The 18,872-nt window shown below is 32.1% G+C and overlaps 4 protein-coding genes across 9 annotated transcripts; 2 read left to right on the top strand and 2 right to left on the bottom strand.

Annotated features, from left to right (window-relative positions):
• Positions 1-2,415: 2,415 nt before the first annotated feature.
• Positions 2,416-4,454, bottom strand: LOC130904202 (nucleoporin NDC1). The gene has a single exon (XM_057816831.1). It carries the CDS (start codon positions 4,228-4,230, stop codon positions 2,527-2,529), a length of 1,704 nt encoding a protein of 567 aa, XP_057672814.1. The 5' UTR covers positions 4,231-4,454; the 3' UTR covers positions 2,416-2,526.
• Positions 4,455-4,773: 319 nt separating this feature from the next.
• LOC130904201 (mitochondrial pyruvate carrier 1) lies at positions 4,774-7,454 on the top strand. The gene is made up of 3 exons (XM_057816829.1): positions 4,774-4,939; positions 4,994-5,094; positions 6,488-7,454. The coding sequence occupies exons 1-3, from the start codon at positions 4,872-4,874 to the stop codon at positions 6,691-6,693; spliced, it is 375 nt and encodes a 124-aa protein (XP_057672812.1). The 5' UTR covers positions 4,774-4,871; the 3' UTR covers positions 6,694-7,454.
• Positions 7,258-15,914, bottom strand: LOC130904194 (eukaryotic translation initiation factor 2 subunit 3, X-linked-like). Of its 2 annotated transcripts, XM_057816819.1 has the most exons (7): positions 15,585-15,740; positions 15,238-15,412; positions 10,716-10,952; positions 10,429-10,646; positions 9,711-9,896; positions 9,421-9,651; positions 7,258-9,372 (listed from the first exon to the last, which is right to left on the bottom strand). In XM_057816819.1, exons 1-7 carry the CDS (start codon positions 15,654-15,656, stop codon positions 9,076-9,078), a joined length of 1,416 nt encoding a protein of 471 aa, XP_057672802.1. In that variant the 5' UTR covers positions 15,657-15,740; the 3' UTR covers positions 7,258-9,075. The 2 variants fall into 2 exon arrangements, with proteins under 2 accessions (XP_057672802.1, XP_057672801.1); XM_057816818.1 differs by lacking the exons at positions 7,258-9,372; positions 9,421-9,651; positions 9,711-9,896; positions 10,429-10,646; positions 10,716-10,952 and adding an exon at positions 13,156-14,763 and having other exon boundaries at positions 15,585-15,914.
• Positions 15,763-18,817, top strand: LOC130904195 (polycomb protein eed-B-like). Of its 5 annotated transcripts, none has more exons than XM_057816823.1 (8): positions 15,763-15,893; positions 15,987-16,152; positions 16,204-16,349; positions 16,413-16,584; positions 16,638-16,937; positions 17,131-17,321; positions 18,310-18,511; positions 18,562-18,817. In XM_057816823.1, exons 1-8 carry the CDS (start codon positions 15,865-15,867, stop codon positions 18,757-18,759), a joined length of 1,404 nt encoding a protein of 467 aa, XP_057672806.1. In that variant the 5' UTR covers positions 15,763-15,864; the 3' UTR covers positions 18,760-18,817. The 5 variants fall into 5 exon arrangements, with proteins under 5 accessions (XP_057672806.1, XP_057672807.1, XP_057672803.1 ...); XM_057816824.1 differs by having other exon boundaries at positions 15,788-15,937; XM_057816820.1 differs by having other exon boundaries at positions 15,801-15,862.
• The last annotated feature ends 55 nt before the right edge of the window (positions 18,818-18,872 follow it).

Genomic DNA, 18,872 nt, shown 5'->3' with positions numbered 1-18,872 from the left:
CTGCAATTCTGTTTATAATGTTGCAAAAAAGTGAAAAAACTACAGTGCTGATATTTCTAAGTGTCCAATATGCGGGGCCATTGGTTTGGTACTGTTTCAATTTATGTTTCTGGTTTTAAGTACGTAATCATTATTTTTTTAAAATACCTTATCATTGAATTTTCATCTTGTTTTAGTCTTTTCAGTTGATTTTTAATTGTAGTTATCCATGCAGGAGGGTTTTTTGATTTTTTTTAATTATTATTTTATTTATGTCTTTTTAGTTAAGATTATGTAACCGGATTAATTCCTTGAATGAGTTTATGTCATGTGGTTGATTAAGCAATTTGTTAGGGTCAAGAGAACTAATAGCAAGTCCGGAGAGAGTCTTCACTCTGCTCAAAGCAACGTAAGCTTGACAGCATAAAATTAAGGGAAGCATTTGTCGCTCGATCTTGCCTTTACCACGTAAAGCACAAATTCTGTAGCCAAGGCTTTATCCGGACTCCAATACCAGGTTGGTTCCCTGTTATATTTGGGTCATCGAACATTGATGTTCCGTCTTAGCATGGCTCGAGAGCCTACACCTAATTTGAGTTGGTTTGGTATACCACTTGTTTTATTGGGATCTTCAGGTAAGTATTCCTCTCGTGGTTTTTGACCATATGTTTTAGGATCCAATGAGATGTCTACAGCACTAACGGTGTATACTTTTGTGAGCTTTTCTAACTTTTCTGTCATAGTCGCGTTATATGCATCAACCAGTCTAGTTGTTGGGAAAATTCTGACAGCTTCTCCATCGTCAAATGGCCCTATCAATGGTACTCTGCGGTTTTCTATGATAGATAACTGCTGCATTGTAAGTTTTCCAACGCCAAAACTGTTTAATATGTCAACAAAAGTTGTATCTCTAGCTTGCCTCATATTTTGGGGCAACTCACAATAATGAAGATATTTAAATCGCCGAAGACAATCGATAATTATAGTAATAACGTAGGTCCGTCTTCGTAGTAAATATATTAGTATTAGATAACAAGAAGTCACGATACCGCGTTTTAAAAACCTAGTGGCGCCATCTATCCGAATTGTTTGTTGCGCGCTGACCGATACTTCATAATAAGTAATATTAAGAAAACACAACGATACCGCGTTTTAAAAACCTAGTGGTGCCATCTATCCGCACAGGTCTGAATTATTTTAATTAGCTATTTTTTATCGTTCTATTTAGTATTAAAATTGCAAGTTATACACATATTTACAATCAGTGTTTAAAATCCTTCATTTTGATACCCAAGTCGATATGCTTGGTAGTAAAAAAATTTTTTTACCTCACAATAAGGCGTTCAAAATCCGCCATTTTGGTTTTTTTTAAATGTCTTCTATCTAAGAACACTTGGGCTAATGAAACGAATCTAACGATACCTCAAATGTGAAAATCCGTTTAGCGGTTCTGGAGATACAAGGAAATAAAGAATATTGCATACATACAAGATACGCGTTAAAAACATAACCCTTCTTGGCAGTCGGGTAAAAAACAAATGGGTTTAGATACTTAAAAGTTTTACTAATCGATTACAGATGAAATTTTATTAAAACATGCAAAATTTCATTTCACTTTGAACAATATTTATTCGAAGATCTTCATCCAATAATTTAGAGGTTCATCATACCATAATGATGATATAAAAAGTTGATATGTAAAGAAAATTATTAATCTATATATTAAAAAAGGGAAAAAATTGGGTTGGGGGTTGTCAGTTAATGTAATTCTACCTATTGGAATGCAAAGTCTTGTTACAAGTTGAATAAAATCCTTCAGAAGACTACAGTAGTTCTTTTGACCTACAGTAGGTCAATTGTACCGAGATAATACCATAAAAATTGAAAATAAATGGGTTTAAATACATACATACCAGGTACTGAACGAGTTGATATTCTAAAATATGTTTATGGAAGCATAACTTTCAAAAAAATGATAGCAACTAATGGTTCATTCGAACTACTGTTTATTTTTCTGCATATCCCGTATATTTTGATTATTCATTTGAACTACTTTTCATTTATCTTCGTATCCTGTTAAGTTTGATAGTTCATTTAACATATAATTCTGCAAATCTTGAAAAAAAAGCATTTTGCCAACAGTGTATCAACCATCGAACTTACCTCCTGTATATATAACTTTTAATTGCACTCCAAATTTGATCAATGGGATTAATTAATTAAAATAAAAATCAATATTTATTCGATAAAAAGTGATTTTATTTTCATATCAAATCCATAGGCAATTCTTTCAAAAACTACAGTAGTTTATTTGACACAAAGTTGGTCATTCAACTCAAACTTTGCCATAAAAACTACAATTTTAACAGAAAATAATTTAATTGTGCCCAATTTTTTAAATCTCCAAAATACAAAAAAATAAACCAACCATAGAAATTAGTTTAAAAGATTTTATTTTATTTAAAAATTGAAAATTCATACAGAAAGAAATTAAAAACTACTGATACCTATTGAATATGATTATTATAAACTAATTAAAAATAAGAATCAACTTTTACAAATGGTATAAAGATATGCAGATACATCTTTGCTTAAAGGAAAATCACTCATATAATTTCTATAAGTTCTGCAAATATTAAATAAACTTCTTTTAAGAGATGTAGTGATAGCTCCTTTCATTTTATAGTTAAAATCGTCGTATCCGGCAACTTTTTTAGTTAAAGCAGATACTTTATTCAACTTATCAAGGTTCTGTTTCAACTGCACTATTGTAGTAACGATACCCGGAATATCTTTTTGGACAATACCATATTTATCTTCAGTTAAAGCAGCACATACTAAATCCGAAATTCCTTGAGTTGTCCAGATTATTATAAGTCCATTGGCTAAGCACTTTTGTATATTTGCTTGGGGTAACTCGCCAAACATGAAGTCAATGCCCAAAAGAACTTTAGTAACATTTATGATGTTATTGATTTTTTGTTTAAGCTTTGTAAACAAAGTTTCAGTTAGCTGAATTCCTGGTAAATTAGAGTGTGTCACATCAACAATATCCACAAATGCTGGGTCTGACAATAAAGACATGTTCCTAAGGTTTTGGAATTTATCAGGGGATTGTAATGGACTTTTTAATTGACCAGGAATTAGGGGTTGTTTTACAACATCTTTATTTTCAGTTGACTTGCCCAACAAATCCGTATATTCTTTTAATAGTTTTAAAACATTTTCTATCAAAAGATTCCAATTATGGGGGTGTCCTCCTGGTTGTGAGAGAGTAAAAAATACTTGTCGTCTTTGTGGAGACCATTGGGAAAGAGTGTATAAATCTAAACAAGCTAAATTTTGAATAATGGGTAAATCAGATAATAATATGCTCTCTTGTAGATTTAAAAAGTTTTGTGATATTTTATACAGTGGAAACTCTACCAGTTCTGTTAGAAACACATTAAAGAAAAATTTCATCAAGTTCATATTAAAATAATAAATAGCACTAAAACACCATAAATATAGATTAACAATAATACCACCACTATTTTCATCTGATAATAATCCCAAAGTATTTTTTAAACTGGTTCTAAAAGTACTACCCCAGATAGCGTAAATGATAATATAATACATCGTAGGCCAAACTGACAGTAGAAAACTTTCTTTTAATAAAGGCCCCATTTGTGCTTTCAGCTGTAACCATTTTCTTTGTTGAATAATTGGAAAAGCCAAATGTTTTTCAGATATATACACTTTAAGGAAATAGTAAAAACCAGTCCAAAATCCACTCAATATTAAGAAGAAACTTCCTTCATTTAGCACATAAGTTTTGTTTTCTGCAGCTTTGGTGAGACTCTGGTAGTTTCCACCACCCAGGGATAAAAATAACCATATTAGCATCGGGCCAGCTAGGACGTGAAAAATGAGAAGAACTAAATTATGCATAGAAAACGCAGATATGAATTTTTGAAATCTTGTTGAGCAATAATTCGATTTAAATACATAGTCTTTAGCACATATTATACTTTGGGCAAATATTATGCCCAAAAATGGTATTACAAACAACCAAGTATTGAATGATGTGAATGTTTTTAATGAAGTTAAAATCCATTGTATCGGATGAAAAATATCAACGTTCGACAAAAGAACATAAATTTGTAGTAGAACTAACTGTGAGAAAACACTACATATCACTGAGTAATAAAGTTTTTTAAGAAGCAAATCCTTATAAGTAAACGAATGCGTTACGTTGAGGTTAGAATTCATTGTCTTCACTATTTCTTACTCTTGATGATTCAGTCGGAATTTGTTATAATCAAAACAGTAGAAAAAAATTATTTCAGTGATTTCTTATTTAATTATTTAACTTGACTTCAACATCATTTGTAATTAAACATATTAACCGAAAAACTAACGGGCAGCACACTATTTTAAAAAATATGTGTTCATTTCTTTAGATACTTCTGTTCGTTTCGTTACAACGCTAACATGTGAATATCTCTTTTCTTGTCATAGGAATCTATATACACTATCTCTGTTTATTAAACATTAGTACTACTCTATGTTCTAATTTAAACATAATGAAGCCAAAAATAATATATATTTATATAAATTTTAGAAAAATGTTAAAAATTAAAATAGTAATAGAGAATTATTTATTGTATAAAATAAGTTTAACGAAATGTAGAAAAAACTGTGATTATTCTTTCAGTTCACGTTCAATAGATATTAATTTGAAATTTACGTGTGATCCGTATCAAATATTGTAACGTTAAAATATCCCTGAAATGTTTAATTTATGACAGACAATGTCAATGCAAACTTGATTTTAAACGTCAAAAAAAGAACCTTGTGAGAGAGAAGGTCGTTTATAATAATTTTTTGAAAACTTTTCCATCGAATGAAAAATGGCTTCATTAAGTAAAAAACTATTAGAACAACTGAAATCTGCAGAATTTAGAAATTATTTAATGAGGTGAGTGATATTTGCGTTTATCATATAAGTTGTAAAAAAATCTTATGTTCAAAGCACCCATTTTTGGGGCCCTGTAGCTAATTGGGGTATACCTATAGCAGCTATATCAGATTTTCGAAAAGATCCCAAATTTATAAGTCCGGTAATGACGGTTGGTGAGTATTTATTTGAATTATTATAGAATAGAAACTTTGAATTTATATTATTTTTAAACTTATTTTTCATAAACATTGTCATCATTCAATTGCAAAATTATTAAATTGATTATGTATGTCATGTTTGTTTAATCAATTGACAACATAAAAGTTTTTTATTAATATTGAAAATTTGTTTGAAGTATACAAATTTAATTTGGAATAATGAATTTAAAAAGGTTTACCGGATTCATTTAAATATAAAATAAATTAGCCTTCAACATGATTTGACAATATTCAAATTAGTTTTCTTTCTCATATCAAAGATATCATATAAAAAATACAAAAATGGTTTCAATAATTACAGAAAAAATTATTTGTATCATTCCATTTTGGTTTTGATGTTTTTTTTTTCAAATTTTTTATTTGAATCAACTCATATCATACCTACTGTTTAATCAGTTAATCTTATAGGATCCCGTTTGACAGCAACAATTCTGTATTATCTAATCTTGATATTTATCTTCAATTACTTAGATAATCAGGTGTACTTTCTATGTTTATATACAAAGTGTGATAAAAAATAGTGAATCAATTTTTATTGCAGCAATTACGTTTTTATTCCAACCAGTTTGTCCCTCAGCTAATACATTTTAAATCATTCTTAATCTTGAACAGCACATAAATATCAAATGAAGTGGCAACTTCATGTAGAAAACGTCGTTTTGAACGAAAATAAAAGCAAACGTGATTAGAATTATTTAAAGAAACTTAAAGAACAAAATCAAGAAGAAATATTCCTAAAAAAATTATTAAAAAAAGCTTGTGACTAACGTTGTATACTGAAATGTAGTTATTTTCTTACCATCAAAAGGATGCTTCAATTGCTTGATTTTTACTGGGCTTTGCAAAAGTTAAAGACACAGAAGCAATTTGTATATAAACATTTAAGGCCTGTAGAAAAGGAGTAGCATTTGTAAAAGCATAAAAACCCCAAAACAACAATATGCTTTTAGGGGTTGTTCAAGATTAAAAAGAAGAACATGAAAAACATTATACTGTATGTGGAACTATTAAAAATGATATAAGGGTTCACATTAAAGCAATTCCAAGAATTTAAAGCCATTATTTAAAGGTACAAATAAATTGAATCCCACAATGATTTTATTTCACTGAAAAGGTTACTTAGTGATTTTGCTACTGCTTTGAATATGATAAATGCTTCAGAAATAAAAATTATGACTATTTTCAAAGATACACCAGATATTTTAAAATACAGAATTCAAATTTTGACTTTATTTTCACTTACCACACTTCGTATTGTAATCGGAAAAGTAATAAAACATTTTCTCTTGTTAGTATACTACTAACTAAAATTTTCTTGTAGGCACATTAAATTTATAATTTTTTTCAGCTCTTTGCTTTTATTCAGCTATTTTCATGCGTTTCGCTTGGAAAGTTAAACCGCAAAACATGCTCTTATTCGCATGTCATTTTACAAATGAAGGAGCACAATTGGTACAACTAACTAGATGTATAAATTATAAGTTGAGCAATAAGAATAAACCAATGGACGTCTCAGATATACAAGAAACTGCAGCCGAAAAGAAACTTGAATAGTTAAATTGAATTTGTTAGTAAAAAAATTGTGAGATTTATAAAAAATGTGATCTGAAAAGTGTACAAATCCTTATGAAGGGCAAAGAAGTAGTGTGTTTATTACTAAATTCGATTTTAGTGTCTTTTCAACTGAAATACAGAATTATTTTTGTTTTAAATACAATTATAGTATAACGAAATGCCATCATCAAGATGCTATATAAGGTTTCCAGAAATAAGAAAAAAATGATGAGAAGCATAAGAGAAATAATAATCTGAACTAAACAATTAGTTACATCAAAAATATGACCTCGAAATGCAAAACTTTTCCTTACGCCCCTTTATTGATACAAACATTGTTAGGTTATGTAAAATATTCTATCTTCCGAAGGCGGTGGGGTAAACCGCCAATAGTTGCCTTTAATGTAGTGAAAAACTGTTTATAAACGACCTCTTTTTCGTAGAAAAAAAATATATAATTTAACAATAGCGAATATAGGTTTTACACGCAGCGATAAAAACCGCACGATTTTTTTCATTAGAATAGCAAATTTAAATGGAAATTTTGAAAAAAAAAAAAATACATACAAAATTATTAACTCAATTTAATGTGATTTATCGATCTAAATTTATAAAACATCTCAAATAAAAGTATGTACATATTTTACATAAGTAAGGTGGTACACTGCCAGCTCAAAAATCTATCTTCTGTGCCTAACTTCCATTTTTTGTAAATACTTTCCTTGTTATGTTATTATGAAATATATTTTTTTTTATTTAAATATGGTTTATTTTTAATCTCAAACTTTTCAATAGTCAAACCCCCTTACAAAACCCTATTTTTACTAACCTAAAAATTTATGCAACACAGAATACTTACCATTATTTTAAGTAAATCGTCTTATCTGAAACTTAATAGAGAAAAACTGGTGTTTGAATTATATTTATACCTGAAAATCGAGCAGGCAACCTCTCATACGCTTAAATTTATATTTCACCCCATTGAAACTTTGTAATGACTATAAGGATTAAGCTCTTTCTGGTCTGTAACAAAAGCGATCAGTAACGGCTTTTGTAAGTCAAAAGTCCATCGTTGGCCGGAGAAGATGAGTCAAACGTAGTAACCGCGGAATGTCTAGAGTTGGTTCATCGATGCTAGATATAGAATTTCGACACAGAGATATGGCAAAACTTCTTAAAGGCTTTAATATCGATAAAGCCATTAGCCCCGATGGAATACCACCAATTTTATTTAAGAAATGCGCATCTGAACTAACAACTCCTCTCCCTATCATATAAAAGAAGTCTTTTTCCCCGCAGATTGGAAACTAGCTTGGTTTCAACCCATACAAAAAAAAACAAAGAAAAAAAGACGGTTCTCAACAACTATCATAAGATTGCTTTAGTCCCAGTCATTGCCAAGGTCATTGAGAGAGTCGTTAACTAACAAATCTCATGTCTACTAACACCATCAGCGAGGTTTTTGTAATTAAAACAAAAAAACTTCAACGTTAACAGGAGCAGATGGATCAATCGCAGTGACTAGCAAAAGAGAATGCGGACTTGTGGGGTTGAAAGTTCGATTCAAATTCAACTCTTGGTTCGTAAAACTACCACCGAGCCTGTCTACAGTTGGTTCTTTGATACCAGATATAGAATCTCGACATTGAGATACGGCAAATCTTAATAAGACGGTTCCCAACAATCACCATCCGATTGCTTTAGTCCCAGCTATTGCCAAGGTCATTGAGAGAGTCTTTAACCAACAAATCTTGAGTCTGCTAACATTAGCCACCATCAATACGAATTTCATAAACATCAATCAACTGGGGATCTTCTGGTCTATGTCATTAACATATGGATTGAAGCTATAGAGAAATATGGGGAATCAAGAGCAATGCATTGGACATATCAAAGGCTTTTGACAAGGTTTGGAAAGTTGACCTTCTAAATACGATAAGATCGTACGGTTTATTGTCCGATCCATCAAGGTCGCTATCGATGTACAAGTCAAAGAAATAAACCGGTTCACACCCAAATCCATAGTCAGTAACAGACCACTACCATCAATACCGATCTTGAAATCATAAAAAATGAAAATTCAGTTTTTACATAACCTCAATCACTTTATTATTGAAAAGAGAACCGGATAACTCGGTTGATGTTTCATTAAGGACCAGCACAACTATAAGAAGCCTTAACTTCGACTCGGGGTGAAAATAGAACATAAATTTGTTTCCTAGTCATTGTATTTTAGTTTCCGATAACTATCAGTACACCAACTTGTATATATGTATATAAATTAATCTATTTTTTCAATAAAACGATTTTATATAAAAACAAAAAAAAAGATAGCTATTTAAAAGTGTCCTGAAACGACCGGTATAAATATTTAAAAAAACCTTAGTTGGTAGTAGGTTCGATGGTTTCCCCTCCGCGGATTTGGCCCCAACCTATGAGACGCCAATGTTTTTCAACGCGCCGACTGAGGGCAATCTTTTCACCAATTTCAGTACACACCGGATTCGTTAAAGCGATTTTACATAAATCCGCTTTAGTAGCGACCACTCGTCCTCCGGTACTAAGCGAACCGATATTAACGAGAAGTACTTCGCTCTTGGATAACCTTTGAACTTTAGCACCTTTTTTATCGCCTTCGGTACGGACTCCAAGCAATCGTTTCAACAGATAGTAACTCACCTAAAACAATCAGAAATGAGTATTAGTAAAAACGGATTATGTATTTACCTCCAGTTCGGTGAAGATACTCGGTAGTGCTCCCACAGCACCTAAAACTTGACCGACCAATCTATCAGCTCTACATAGAGTAGGTTCGATTTTGGTACCTACACCGATCAATCCGCCGGGAACGGCGAACTGAAGTTCGTTTTGTTCAGTGTAAAGCGAAACTATCCTCGAAAAAATTGGACGACACGCCAATTTTCCTTCGGAATCTTTACTAACCAAACCGGGTCTAACCTAAAATTTACAAATATAAACAGTAAAAACGTCTCAAATCTGATATTTGAAATCCTCACCTCGATTTCTTGTCCAACTTTCAAAACTCCTCTTAAAATACTTCCACCAGCAACTCCGCCTTTCAAATCGTTTACTTCGCAACCGGGTTTATTAACGTCGAAAGATCTGATGACGATTAAACGAGGCTCGGATGTAAAATCTCTCATCGGTATCGGAATTTTCTTGGTTATATATTCACACAATACCTTAAAAGGATATTTAGTTGGAAAAAATACTTCAAAAGGTTAGAGCTTTTGCCTTTCCCCGGCCGACGTGCCCCACTTGAGGTTACCAAAAGCCGATATCATTAGGCTTGTCCAAGTCATTCACAGATGACGTCGGCTGTTGTTTCAACCACCAGCGGACACTCCGGATCGTCCGTGATACTCATGGTTGGATTTCGAGCCTTTTTAGTTGGACAAGTTGTTTGGTGTAAGACACATGTCTTTCCTTGTCCCATCCCGCCTTGCAAGCATACCGTTGAGAGGTATGGATTCTGGGTCCACCGATCCCGATCGAGTCCGAATGACGCGAGCTGGATCTTGCAGCCATCACCCGCCAGTTTTTGTAGGATTTTCTTCCATCCCAACACACATTTTGGGCCTTGTTTGACAGCTCGAGATTACTGTGTTCCTGTGGTGGATTTGGTAATGTCAAGTGAAGCGCGACGGACCTATGTACTCAACATCCCTTGACCGCCGATTATTCTACCATGAACTAAGGGGAAAAATATATTACCTCAATGTTGTATTTAAGTTGAGCTGATATAGGAATGATTGGAGCTCCTTCTGCTACGGTACCTTGCACGAATTTTACAATTTGTTCGTGTTGTTCTTTTGCCTGTCCTTCTTTCACGAGATCTATTTTATTTTGTAGTATGAGAATATGTTTCAGCTTCATAATTTCAATAGCGGCCAAATGTTCACTAGTTTGCGGTTGCGGACAAGATTCATTCCCTAACCAAAAAGAAAAGACTTAACCTGTGACACAGATATAGCGTAAAATGATTTCTTAAATCACTATACCTGCTATTAGTAATAGTGCTGCATCCATAACAGCGGCTCCGTTAAGCATGGTTGCCATAAGGATGTCGTGACCGGGACAATCGACGAAACTAACATGTCTCACTAATTGGAATCTACCAGAACAAGCAGGACGTAAACAAGGAAAATTGTCATCTTTCGACGAACTTCCAGATATAAAACAAGACGGTCTTGGACATTTGGGATTGTCGCATTTGTAGATTTTAGCATTGGCATAACCTAAAAACGATCCATCAAAATAGTTGATACTCGATTTGCGTTTTTTCATTTCTAAACTAATTTTGGTTAAATATATCGATTAATGAGAAAATGTTCAATGGGTTGTACATTTTATGTTTATACTTCGTTCTTCGAAGGAAAGGAGGACTGAAGATGGATGGTAAGAAAATTTTAGGAAGAAAGAACAAAAAGAAATGATCATACAGTACATAAAACAAAAGTTCGCGCATATATAATTCAGTTCTACAAATCTTTTAGACACTAAGCTTTAATCTTCTTTACTTCCTTCATTCCTACTAATTCTCTCCATTCGATCCTAACTCATCTATATTCCGCTGGACTTGTATAATCATTTTGTTTTCTTTGGGCGTCCTTTTCTTCTTTTCCTATCAATTCCGTCAATTTGTTGGTATTTTTGGCTTCTGATATATAAAGACGTCGGTATAAGTCAACAAATTTCCATTAAGAGGAAAACATTCAGCGACAAAATGAATTTATTAAAGGGAATTCGAAAAAGGGCCACTGTAAGTGTTCAAATTAATGCCCATCATGATCAATGCATTTACGGGAACGTTTGTCAACAGAGAGGCAGGTATTGCGATGTATGTCAAGTTGTCCGAGAAGAGTTTCAAATTCTTTAATAATAGTTCGGACGTCGAGAAGGATGCGTGGTTCTCTTACAAAAACCCTGTTCGCACAGGGTGCGGGCCACTCTCAACGAATAATCGTCTGCTTATCCATTCTCCAAAATGAACATTGAGGTAGTGTTGGATCGATAACTTTGGTCTGTCCCGCGTCCCTCAAAAAAGTACGAGACCTCCCGCGTGTGTACCTGTCCACACACACCCAGAAGGCTTCATCTTCAATGAAGACTCGAGGATTATGATCGTTCCAGTACACGCAGTTATCCCGATTAACCGTACTGTTAAGCTTGAAGGTTGTTTCATCTGACCACAAAATGGAATGCTGGAGCAGCGGATCATCCTGATTGTATCCGAGGTAACACTCGCAAAATTTCAATCTGCGATCGAAATCATTCTCGTCGTAAGGAACGAACGGATATTTCAAGGTGTCCTTATAGCCACACTACAGATTGATTCGGCTGCTTAACTAATACCAGCGCCAATGTTTCCCTATTTCGTTAGTTTTTCCAGATACCGGTCGTTCAGAACGTGGTGTCTGCAACAGAGCCCGTTTTTAAGAATTTCTGGCACGTCTTCTTCACACTGTTGACTATTTGGTAGCAACGAGTTCAGAAATTGATGTTGCAATTCGGTAAACATACTGAAAATTCGTTTACAAACGCGGCGCATCGACAACAGAGCAGTTTACAAGAATTTCTGGTACGTCTTCCAAACTGCTGAACTACATGGTATAGGCAAGTTCAGAAATTGACGTTGAAATTCTACACTACAAATTTTGACAAAAAGAGCTCCATTGAAATTCTATTGCTTGGTCAGGAGATTCCTCAATTTTTTGAGTTTTCCTCCTTTTTCCACTGCTTCATATAGTTCTATTCTATGTATTGAGTCGAAAGCTTGTTTAAGATCAATGGAAAGATGTAGTCCTACATATAAAATAAACACGAAAAGGATACCGTATCAAGATATGCTAACTAAAAAAAAATTGTATTTATATTGTTTATTAATTTTACTTAATAGGAACAAAATCATTCCTAAATAAAAACAATAACAGTAAATAATATTTAAATAACCCTAAAATATTAACAAACCGTCAAATATTAAATTTGATCTAAATGTTCGAGATTAATTATTAAAATATTTTTTTTTTATAATTTCACAAAAAGAAGAATTAATTTACAAACATATATATATATATATATATATATATATATATATATATATATATATATATATATATATATATATATATATATACACACACCTAAAAAATCAGTTTTCATGTACAGGAGGAAAATTAATTCATATGATGACCATTATTCATGGCCGAAGTACAAAAATACTTTAAATAATTGCTACACGATAAAATGTTTTACTTCAATTTTAAATTGAAAAGATAAAATTAACAGGCTAATTAAGGCACATTCGAGTAAAATATTGAAATGTAGGTGTCGAAATATATTATAGCATGCTTCAGTGTTGAATCCAGACACTCTTAAAGCAACAGTTAGTAACTAATACGAAATATATCCCCCAAACATTCACGATATTCCAAAGATCTCCAGTAGCCATTATTTATTGGTTTCAAACAAATAAAATTACATTCTTAATAAAATATATTATAAAAATTAATAAATACGATTGAATTTAAAATAAAAATGTTTTTGATTTTTAATTAGACAATTTTGAAATGGTAGGTAGTTTGACCTAAAACAAATACCTCCTGCAGGAATCTGCTTCACATTTACATATACTTCTACCTTGGGTAAGTATCTGATTTTTATCAGGTGTATGTAAAAATCTTGCCTTTTCCGGAGTTGTAGGAACAACGGGGTCAATATTCATCATATAATCGAAAGTAATTTCTTCGTCGCGTTCGATTTCTCTTAAAGCGAATAATGCCAAACGGGGTAAATTGGGATCATGACAATTTATCCAAACTGCGTATACGCCGAGATTTGGATCGCAAGAATGATTAATGAAATGCGAGATATTTCCGAATTTAGCTGCATCTACTGTATAAGGATTATCTTTAGAATTATAATCCAAATCGAAGAGATAAGTTCTTCCTTCTTCGTCATAAGTGCGTCCTCTAATTTCCGCCTCTTCATGGGTTATTACTTCACCAACATATTCACAAACAAATTCACCGCAATGTATCTTCCTAAGAGCTTTTACACCCCATCCACATCCGTTAATTGTTCTAAAAATGCACAGGGGTACTTTACGGCCATTTTGTATTACCCTATTCCTACAATTTGTGTCACATTTACATTTTTGATTGCATTCATATATGGCTATGCCTGGATTTACATTTATTCTGCCTCTTTTTCTATAAGTAAAACCGTTATGGGGTTGCCTACCGCAACAATTTTTCAATTTTGGTCCACATTCTTCACAATCACAACCCTTTTCAGGTGACGACGATATTTGTAAAATATGTGATATGTTTTCGTTAACATATGTAAAACCTTCAGGAGGGTGTTCTAAATCTACTGTATTTTCCACAGTAATGACAGCTTCTCCTTTGTCTAAAGCATTTATGCTTTCCTCCCAAGCTTTCAATTTTTTTAATTGGATTTCTCTCTTAAGAACCAACTGATAAAGTAAAATGGCACGTTTGCCTTCTTCTAATTTATGAATATGTCTCTCTTGTGGGGGCGTTGCTATTAGCCTTAACAATTTCTCCTGTAAATCTAATTTAGCTGGTAAAATATCTAGATTTGTTATTTTTAAAACTTCTACAAGATTTGGATCATTTAACCTATTAGATATATTCAGTTTTTCACAAAGTGTATCAAGTACTTGAGAGCCTAAACTTTTAGCTAAGAATTGAGTTAAAACTAACGGACAGTGCCTTAAATGATCTAAAGGTTCCCAAGTGCTCTGTTCTACAGGATATCCTTTCCACTTCACATAAAACATAAGAGTCTTGGAGGAAACATCGAATTCCTGAGCTAAGATTGTTTCTACTTCAAATTCCTTTTTGTAAGTCGCATTTTTCAAATTAGGTCTAACTTTTCTTATTTTCTCCAGTTTCCTTTTCACACCACTTGATTCTTCTATGTAATTTTCACAATCTTGTAATGCTTTTTTTAAATCTACCTTTTTTCCTCTCAGCTTTTTAGGCCACGTGATGACAGTACCACTTTTATCGAACTGAAGTTGATCTACAATAGTAAATCATGATATTTAATATATTTTCATCAATATAACAAAAGTGAAACAAGATACTTTCAGTTCGATATAAAGGGTTCATCACAAGGCTCAAAAACTACTGAAAGAAAATATTTGAAATTAATATCAAATCCTGGTGAATTTTAAACAAAATATCTTTCTTTAACATATATTTTGGGTAGTAAAGTGCCGAGACTAACTTTAAAATACGACTTTACTTGCCGATATTAAAAACATTTTTCATTAGGATTAATAAAAACACAAGTTACTTCAACTTAAGTAATTTTATTATTTGAAGTTAGCATTCTGTGAACTCCTGAGAAGCTAAAAGTATCTTATTGAAATAACATGCAAGTAAAATCCTTTCCAAGTACAGTGCTGCATAAGCAACGAAATATCATTTTACTATTGTAATTTTTATACCAAGATTCAAATTGAAATTTCATGAAATAACCTTCAAAACTTACCTAATTTAATTGTTATGTTTCTTTCTAATTCATTTTTAAATCTAACAGTTTGTACCCCAGAAATAGCTTTAACTACAGTGGATTTACCATGGGCTACATGCCCAATTGTACCAATATTAATAGTAGCTTGTCTACTAATAACTTCCGGAGATAACGCTGTTAACTTTTTAACATCCTGAAAGCAAAAAATGAGTAACAATATGTTGTTGCACTTTTTTGGGAGCTATATGATGTACAAGCATTGCCGACCAGATGTGGTAGAGGTTAATTGAGGTTAGAAACAAATATTTTCATTATCGAATATGTAAGCGTATAAAATATAACTTTGAACAAATTAGAGTATTTACCAATTTAGATAAATCTTGTTTGTGTAAATTTGGTTGACCAGTAGTCACTCCAGTACCTTCGGAAGACGCCATGATGCAATCTAATAACGTTGGCCGTTGTCAATAATAGTGGCGGTAAATTAATGACAGATGACATATTTGGGAAATAAATATGAGATTATTGCCAACATTAAAAAACAAATGATCAAAATCTACTAAATATTACCATTACTACTTTTAGTTATTGAAACGCGCGTGAGTAGTATGATTGTTGATATAGTGGTAGTAAATAGTTTTCAGTATGAATATCACAATTTCCTATACTAAATAGTAATTCCAGTTTATTTTTATCTGTAAAACAATCAATTTTATCGGTAAAAGAATGTAGTATATATATATATATATACCATTCATTTACTTTAGTGAAAATACAAACTATTCCACTGTAATTTGCTGTTTGAAGTGCCTTTTCAATCTTGGTATATATTCGAATTATATATTAAAAATGAAAGAAAAAAATCATGATAAATCGAAATCTACACATAAAGAAGAGTTATCTAATCACGAAGAAGATTCCGGTGATGAAGGGGTAAGTAATATATTAAATACATTAACTTATTGCTTATTTGTTATTTGTTAGGATGAAACTTCGAGTGTAGGTAGTACTTCTACAACTGATAATACTTCTCGAAGTGCTACACCTACAAATAGACTAAGAAAAGGTCGTCGTGGTAAAAAACGATTAAGTAATACACCTAAAGTTCTAAAACCCATCTATACATTTTCGTAAGTTTAAAATATGTTTATTGCCTATTAATTACTTTATTAATTACTATTTTATTTAATAAGATGTAGTATCAAAGAGGATCATGGGCAACCTTTATTTGGTGCTCAATTCAATCACCATCTTAAAGAAGGTCAACCATTAATTTTTGCTGCTGTTGGTAGTAATAGAGTGACTATTTACGAATGCCCTGATAGAACAGGCATTAAATTATTACAATGTTACGCAGATCCCGATGTAAGTTTAACATCTTTAATTACAAAAAATATGTACTATTTAAATTATTTCAGTTAGATGAAAACTATTATACATGTGCTTGGTCGTTTGATGAGGATATAGGTAAACCTTTATTAGCTGTAGCTGGCTCTAGAGGAGTTATTCGCATCCTCAACTTGACTACTATGAGTTGTATCAGACATTACATTGGTCACGGACATGCTATAAACGAGCTTAAATTTCATCCTAGAGATCCAAATTTGTTACTTTCTGTTTCTAAAGACCATTCGCTAAGATTGTGGAATATTAAAAGTGATGTTTGTATCGCGATATTTGGAGGCGTTGAAGGTCATAGAGATGAAGTATTAAGCGCTGTAAGTAACAAATCATTTACTTTTTTTTAGATATTTTATAAACAATTTCGTATTTTCCAGTTTAACACAATGTCGAGTTATTATTTCGACAATATCACTTGTGAAATTAATAAATAATTAATTGATTGTACTGATGAATATTCTTTTAATATTTTGGTATTCAAAAAAGTATTTTTTTGTATTCATTTATTAGGATTTTGATTTGAACGGTAATAGAATCATGTCTTGCGGAATGGATCATTCTTTAAAATTATGGAGATTAGATAAAGATATAATGAGAGAAACAATAAAAAATTCGTATGCTTGGAATGCTTCACGAAATTCTAGGCCGTTTGAGTGTTTGAAAGAAAATTTTCCAGATTTTTCTACAAGAGACATTCACAGGTAAGAAGCTAATCATTTATGGATGTTTTGAGTACTCTACTCCACTCAGTTACCAAGGAATATCTTTGAAACTGGTATTCCTAATACTTCAATACAGTTTTGAACATCCAACAGTTACAGTTTGGGCATATCTATCCAATATTCCATTTCATCAAGCAAAGATGTGGATAAATGTTGATACTTTTAACCCGTAGAGTTTTCAGGGAAGTTTTTAATGGGTGTGAAGTGGTTTGGAGATTTTTTAATTAGCAACACCTGTGAAAATTGCATCATTTGCTATAAACTAGCTCTTTACTTCATTTAGTTTCCGGAATGTCTCTGAAACTGGTATTCCGGATCCTTTCTTGAATTTTTGGACATCTGTCAGCTTAAGTTTGGGCAAATCTATCTAATATTCCATTTCATCAAACAAATATGTGGATAGATGTTTATTTTTTTAACCTGCAGAGTCTTCAGGACTATTTTTTCATCCGTTTAAAATTCTTGATGTTCTTTTAGAACTTCTGTTAAGACTGTGACTAATGCAGTCTTTTCTGGTTAGTATCTCAACCCCAAATTGTTTAACTTTCACTATTTTCGTTATTTACATAAGTTTTTCCTTTTACACTATTTTTTGGGAGTTTTCCATTTCCTCAAGTTGAAACATAGTTATCTATTCTACAGAAGTCATTTTAGCTTTCCAGCCACTCTGCACCTTTACCTAAAAAGATATTTTTTGTTTTATCCCAAATCTAATTGTTCTGCCTGTAAAATACTTGACTTCTTCCAAAAGCTGCTATTTTTTAAAGGTGTTTGCCCCATTTTCCTTTTTCGAAATACCTGAGATTTTTTACAAAGTACATGCTCTGCTATCTCCACTTTTATTTAATGGGGCAGTGTCCTAACTAACCCCTTATAATTCTTATCTGATTAGTTATGAATCTTTTTGATTGTCTTAGACACAAAAATCATATAAAATCAATTATACAGTGTGAATAATAATCTTTAGGAATTATGTGGATTGCGTGAAATGGTTCGGAGATTTTTTGCTTAGCAAATCTTGTGAAAATTGCATCATTTGCTGGAAACCAGGTCGTTTAGAAGATGAAAATCTTCGTAAAGGTGAAACTAGTTCAACTATAATCCACAGATTCGACTACAAGGAATGCGAAATCTGGTTCGTTAGATTTGCAATGGACTATTGGCAAAAGGTAATTAACCTTGATTTATTAATTATTTTTCATAATCAATTTCTTTTTAGATATTAGCCTTGGGAAATCAAACCGGTAAAGTATTTGTATGGGACCTGGATGTAACAGATCCGGCTCAAGCAAAGTGTTATACATTACAGCAAGCTCGATGCACAACAGCCATCAGACAAACGACTCTAAGTAGAAATTCTGATATTTTAATATGCGTATGCGATGATGGAACCATCTGGAGATGGGATAGAGTCTAACAGTATTTTAAATAATCAACGTATTATTTTTTTCGAATACATTTTTTATTATTTCAAATATATTGTCGTTTTATTTCATCTCCAATAAAAAAAATATCGATTTACAACGATCC

The sequence above is a fragment of the Diorhabda carinulata genome, chromosome 2 (genome assembly GCF_026250575.1).
Source record: "Diorhabda carinulata isolate Delta chromosome 2, icDioCari1.1, whole genome shotgun sequence".
Classification (NCBI taxonomy): Eukaryota; Metazoa; Arthropoda; class Insecta; order Coleoptera; family Chrysomelidae; genus Diorhabda; species Diorhabda carinulata.
This window is presented reverse-complemented; position numbering and strand designations above follow the sequence as displayed.

Coding starts and splice junctions, on each gene's coding strand:
- LOC130904202 (XM_057816831.1), bottom strand. CDS start 4,230: ATGAATTCTAACCTCAACGTAACGCATTCGTTTACTTATAAGGATTTG.
- LOC130904201 (XM_057816829.1), top strand. CDS start 4,872: ATGGCTTCATTAAGTAAAAAACTATTAGAACAACTGAAATCTGCAGAA. Junction 4,940..4,993: donor TTTAGAAATTATTTAATGAG/GTGAGTGATATT, acceptor TTATGTTCAAAG/CACCCATTTTTGGGGCCCTG. Junction 5,095..6,487: donor AAGTCCGGTAATGACGGTTG/GTGAGTATTTAT, acceptor AATTTTTTTCAG/CTCTTTGCTTTTATTCAGCT.
- LOC130904195 (XM_057816820.1), top strand. CDS start 15,828: ATGATTGTTGATATAGTGGTAGTAAATAGTTTTCA. Junction 15,863..15,986: donor GTGGTAGTAAATAGTTTTCA/GTATGAATATCA, acceptor CATTTACTTTAG/TGAAAATACAAACTATTCCA. Junction 17,322..18,309: donor TCTACAAGAGACATTCACAG/GTAAGAAGCTAA, acceptor AATAATCTTTAG/GAATTATGTGGATTGCGTGA.
- LOC130904194 (XM_057816818.1), bottom strand. CDS start 15,656: ATGGCGTCTTCCGAAGGTACTGGAGTGACTACTGGTCAACCAAATTTA. Junction 15,413..15,584: donor AACAAGATTTATCTAAATTG/GTAAATACTCTA, acceptor TTTTGCTTTCAG/GATGTTAAAAAGTTAACAGC. Junction 14,764..15,237: donor AAACATAACAATTAAATTAG/GTAAGTTTTGAA, acceptor TTACTATTGTAG/ATCAACTTCAGTTCGATAAA.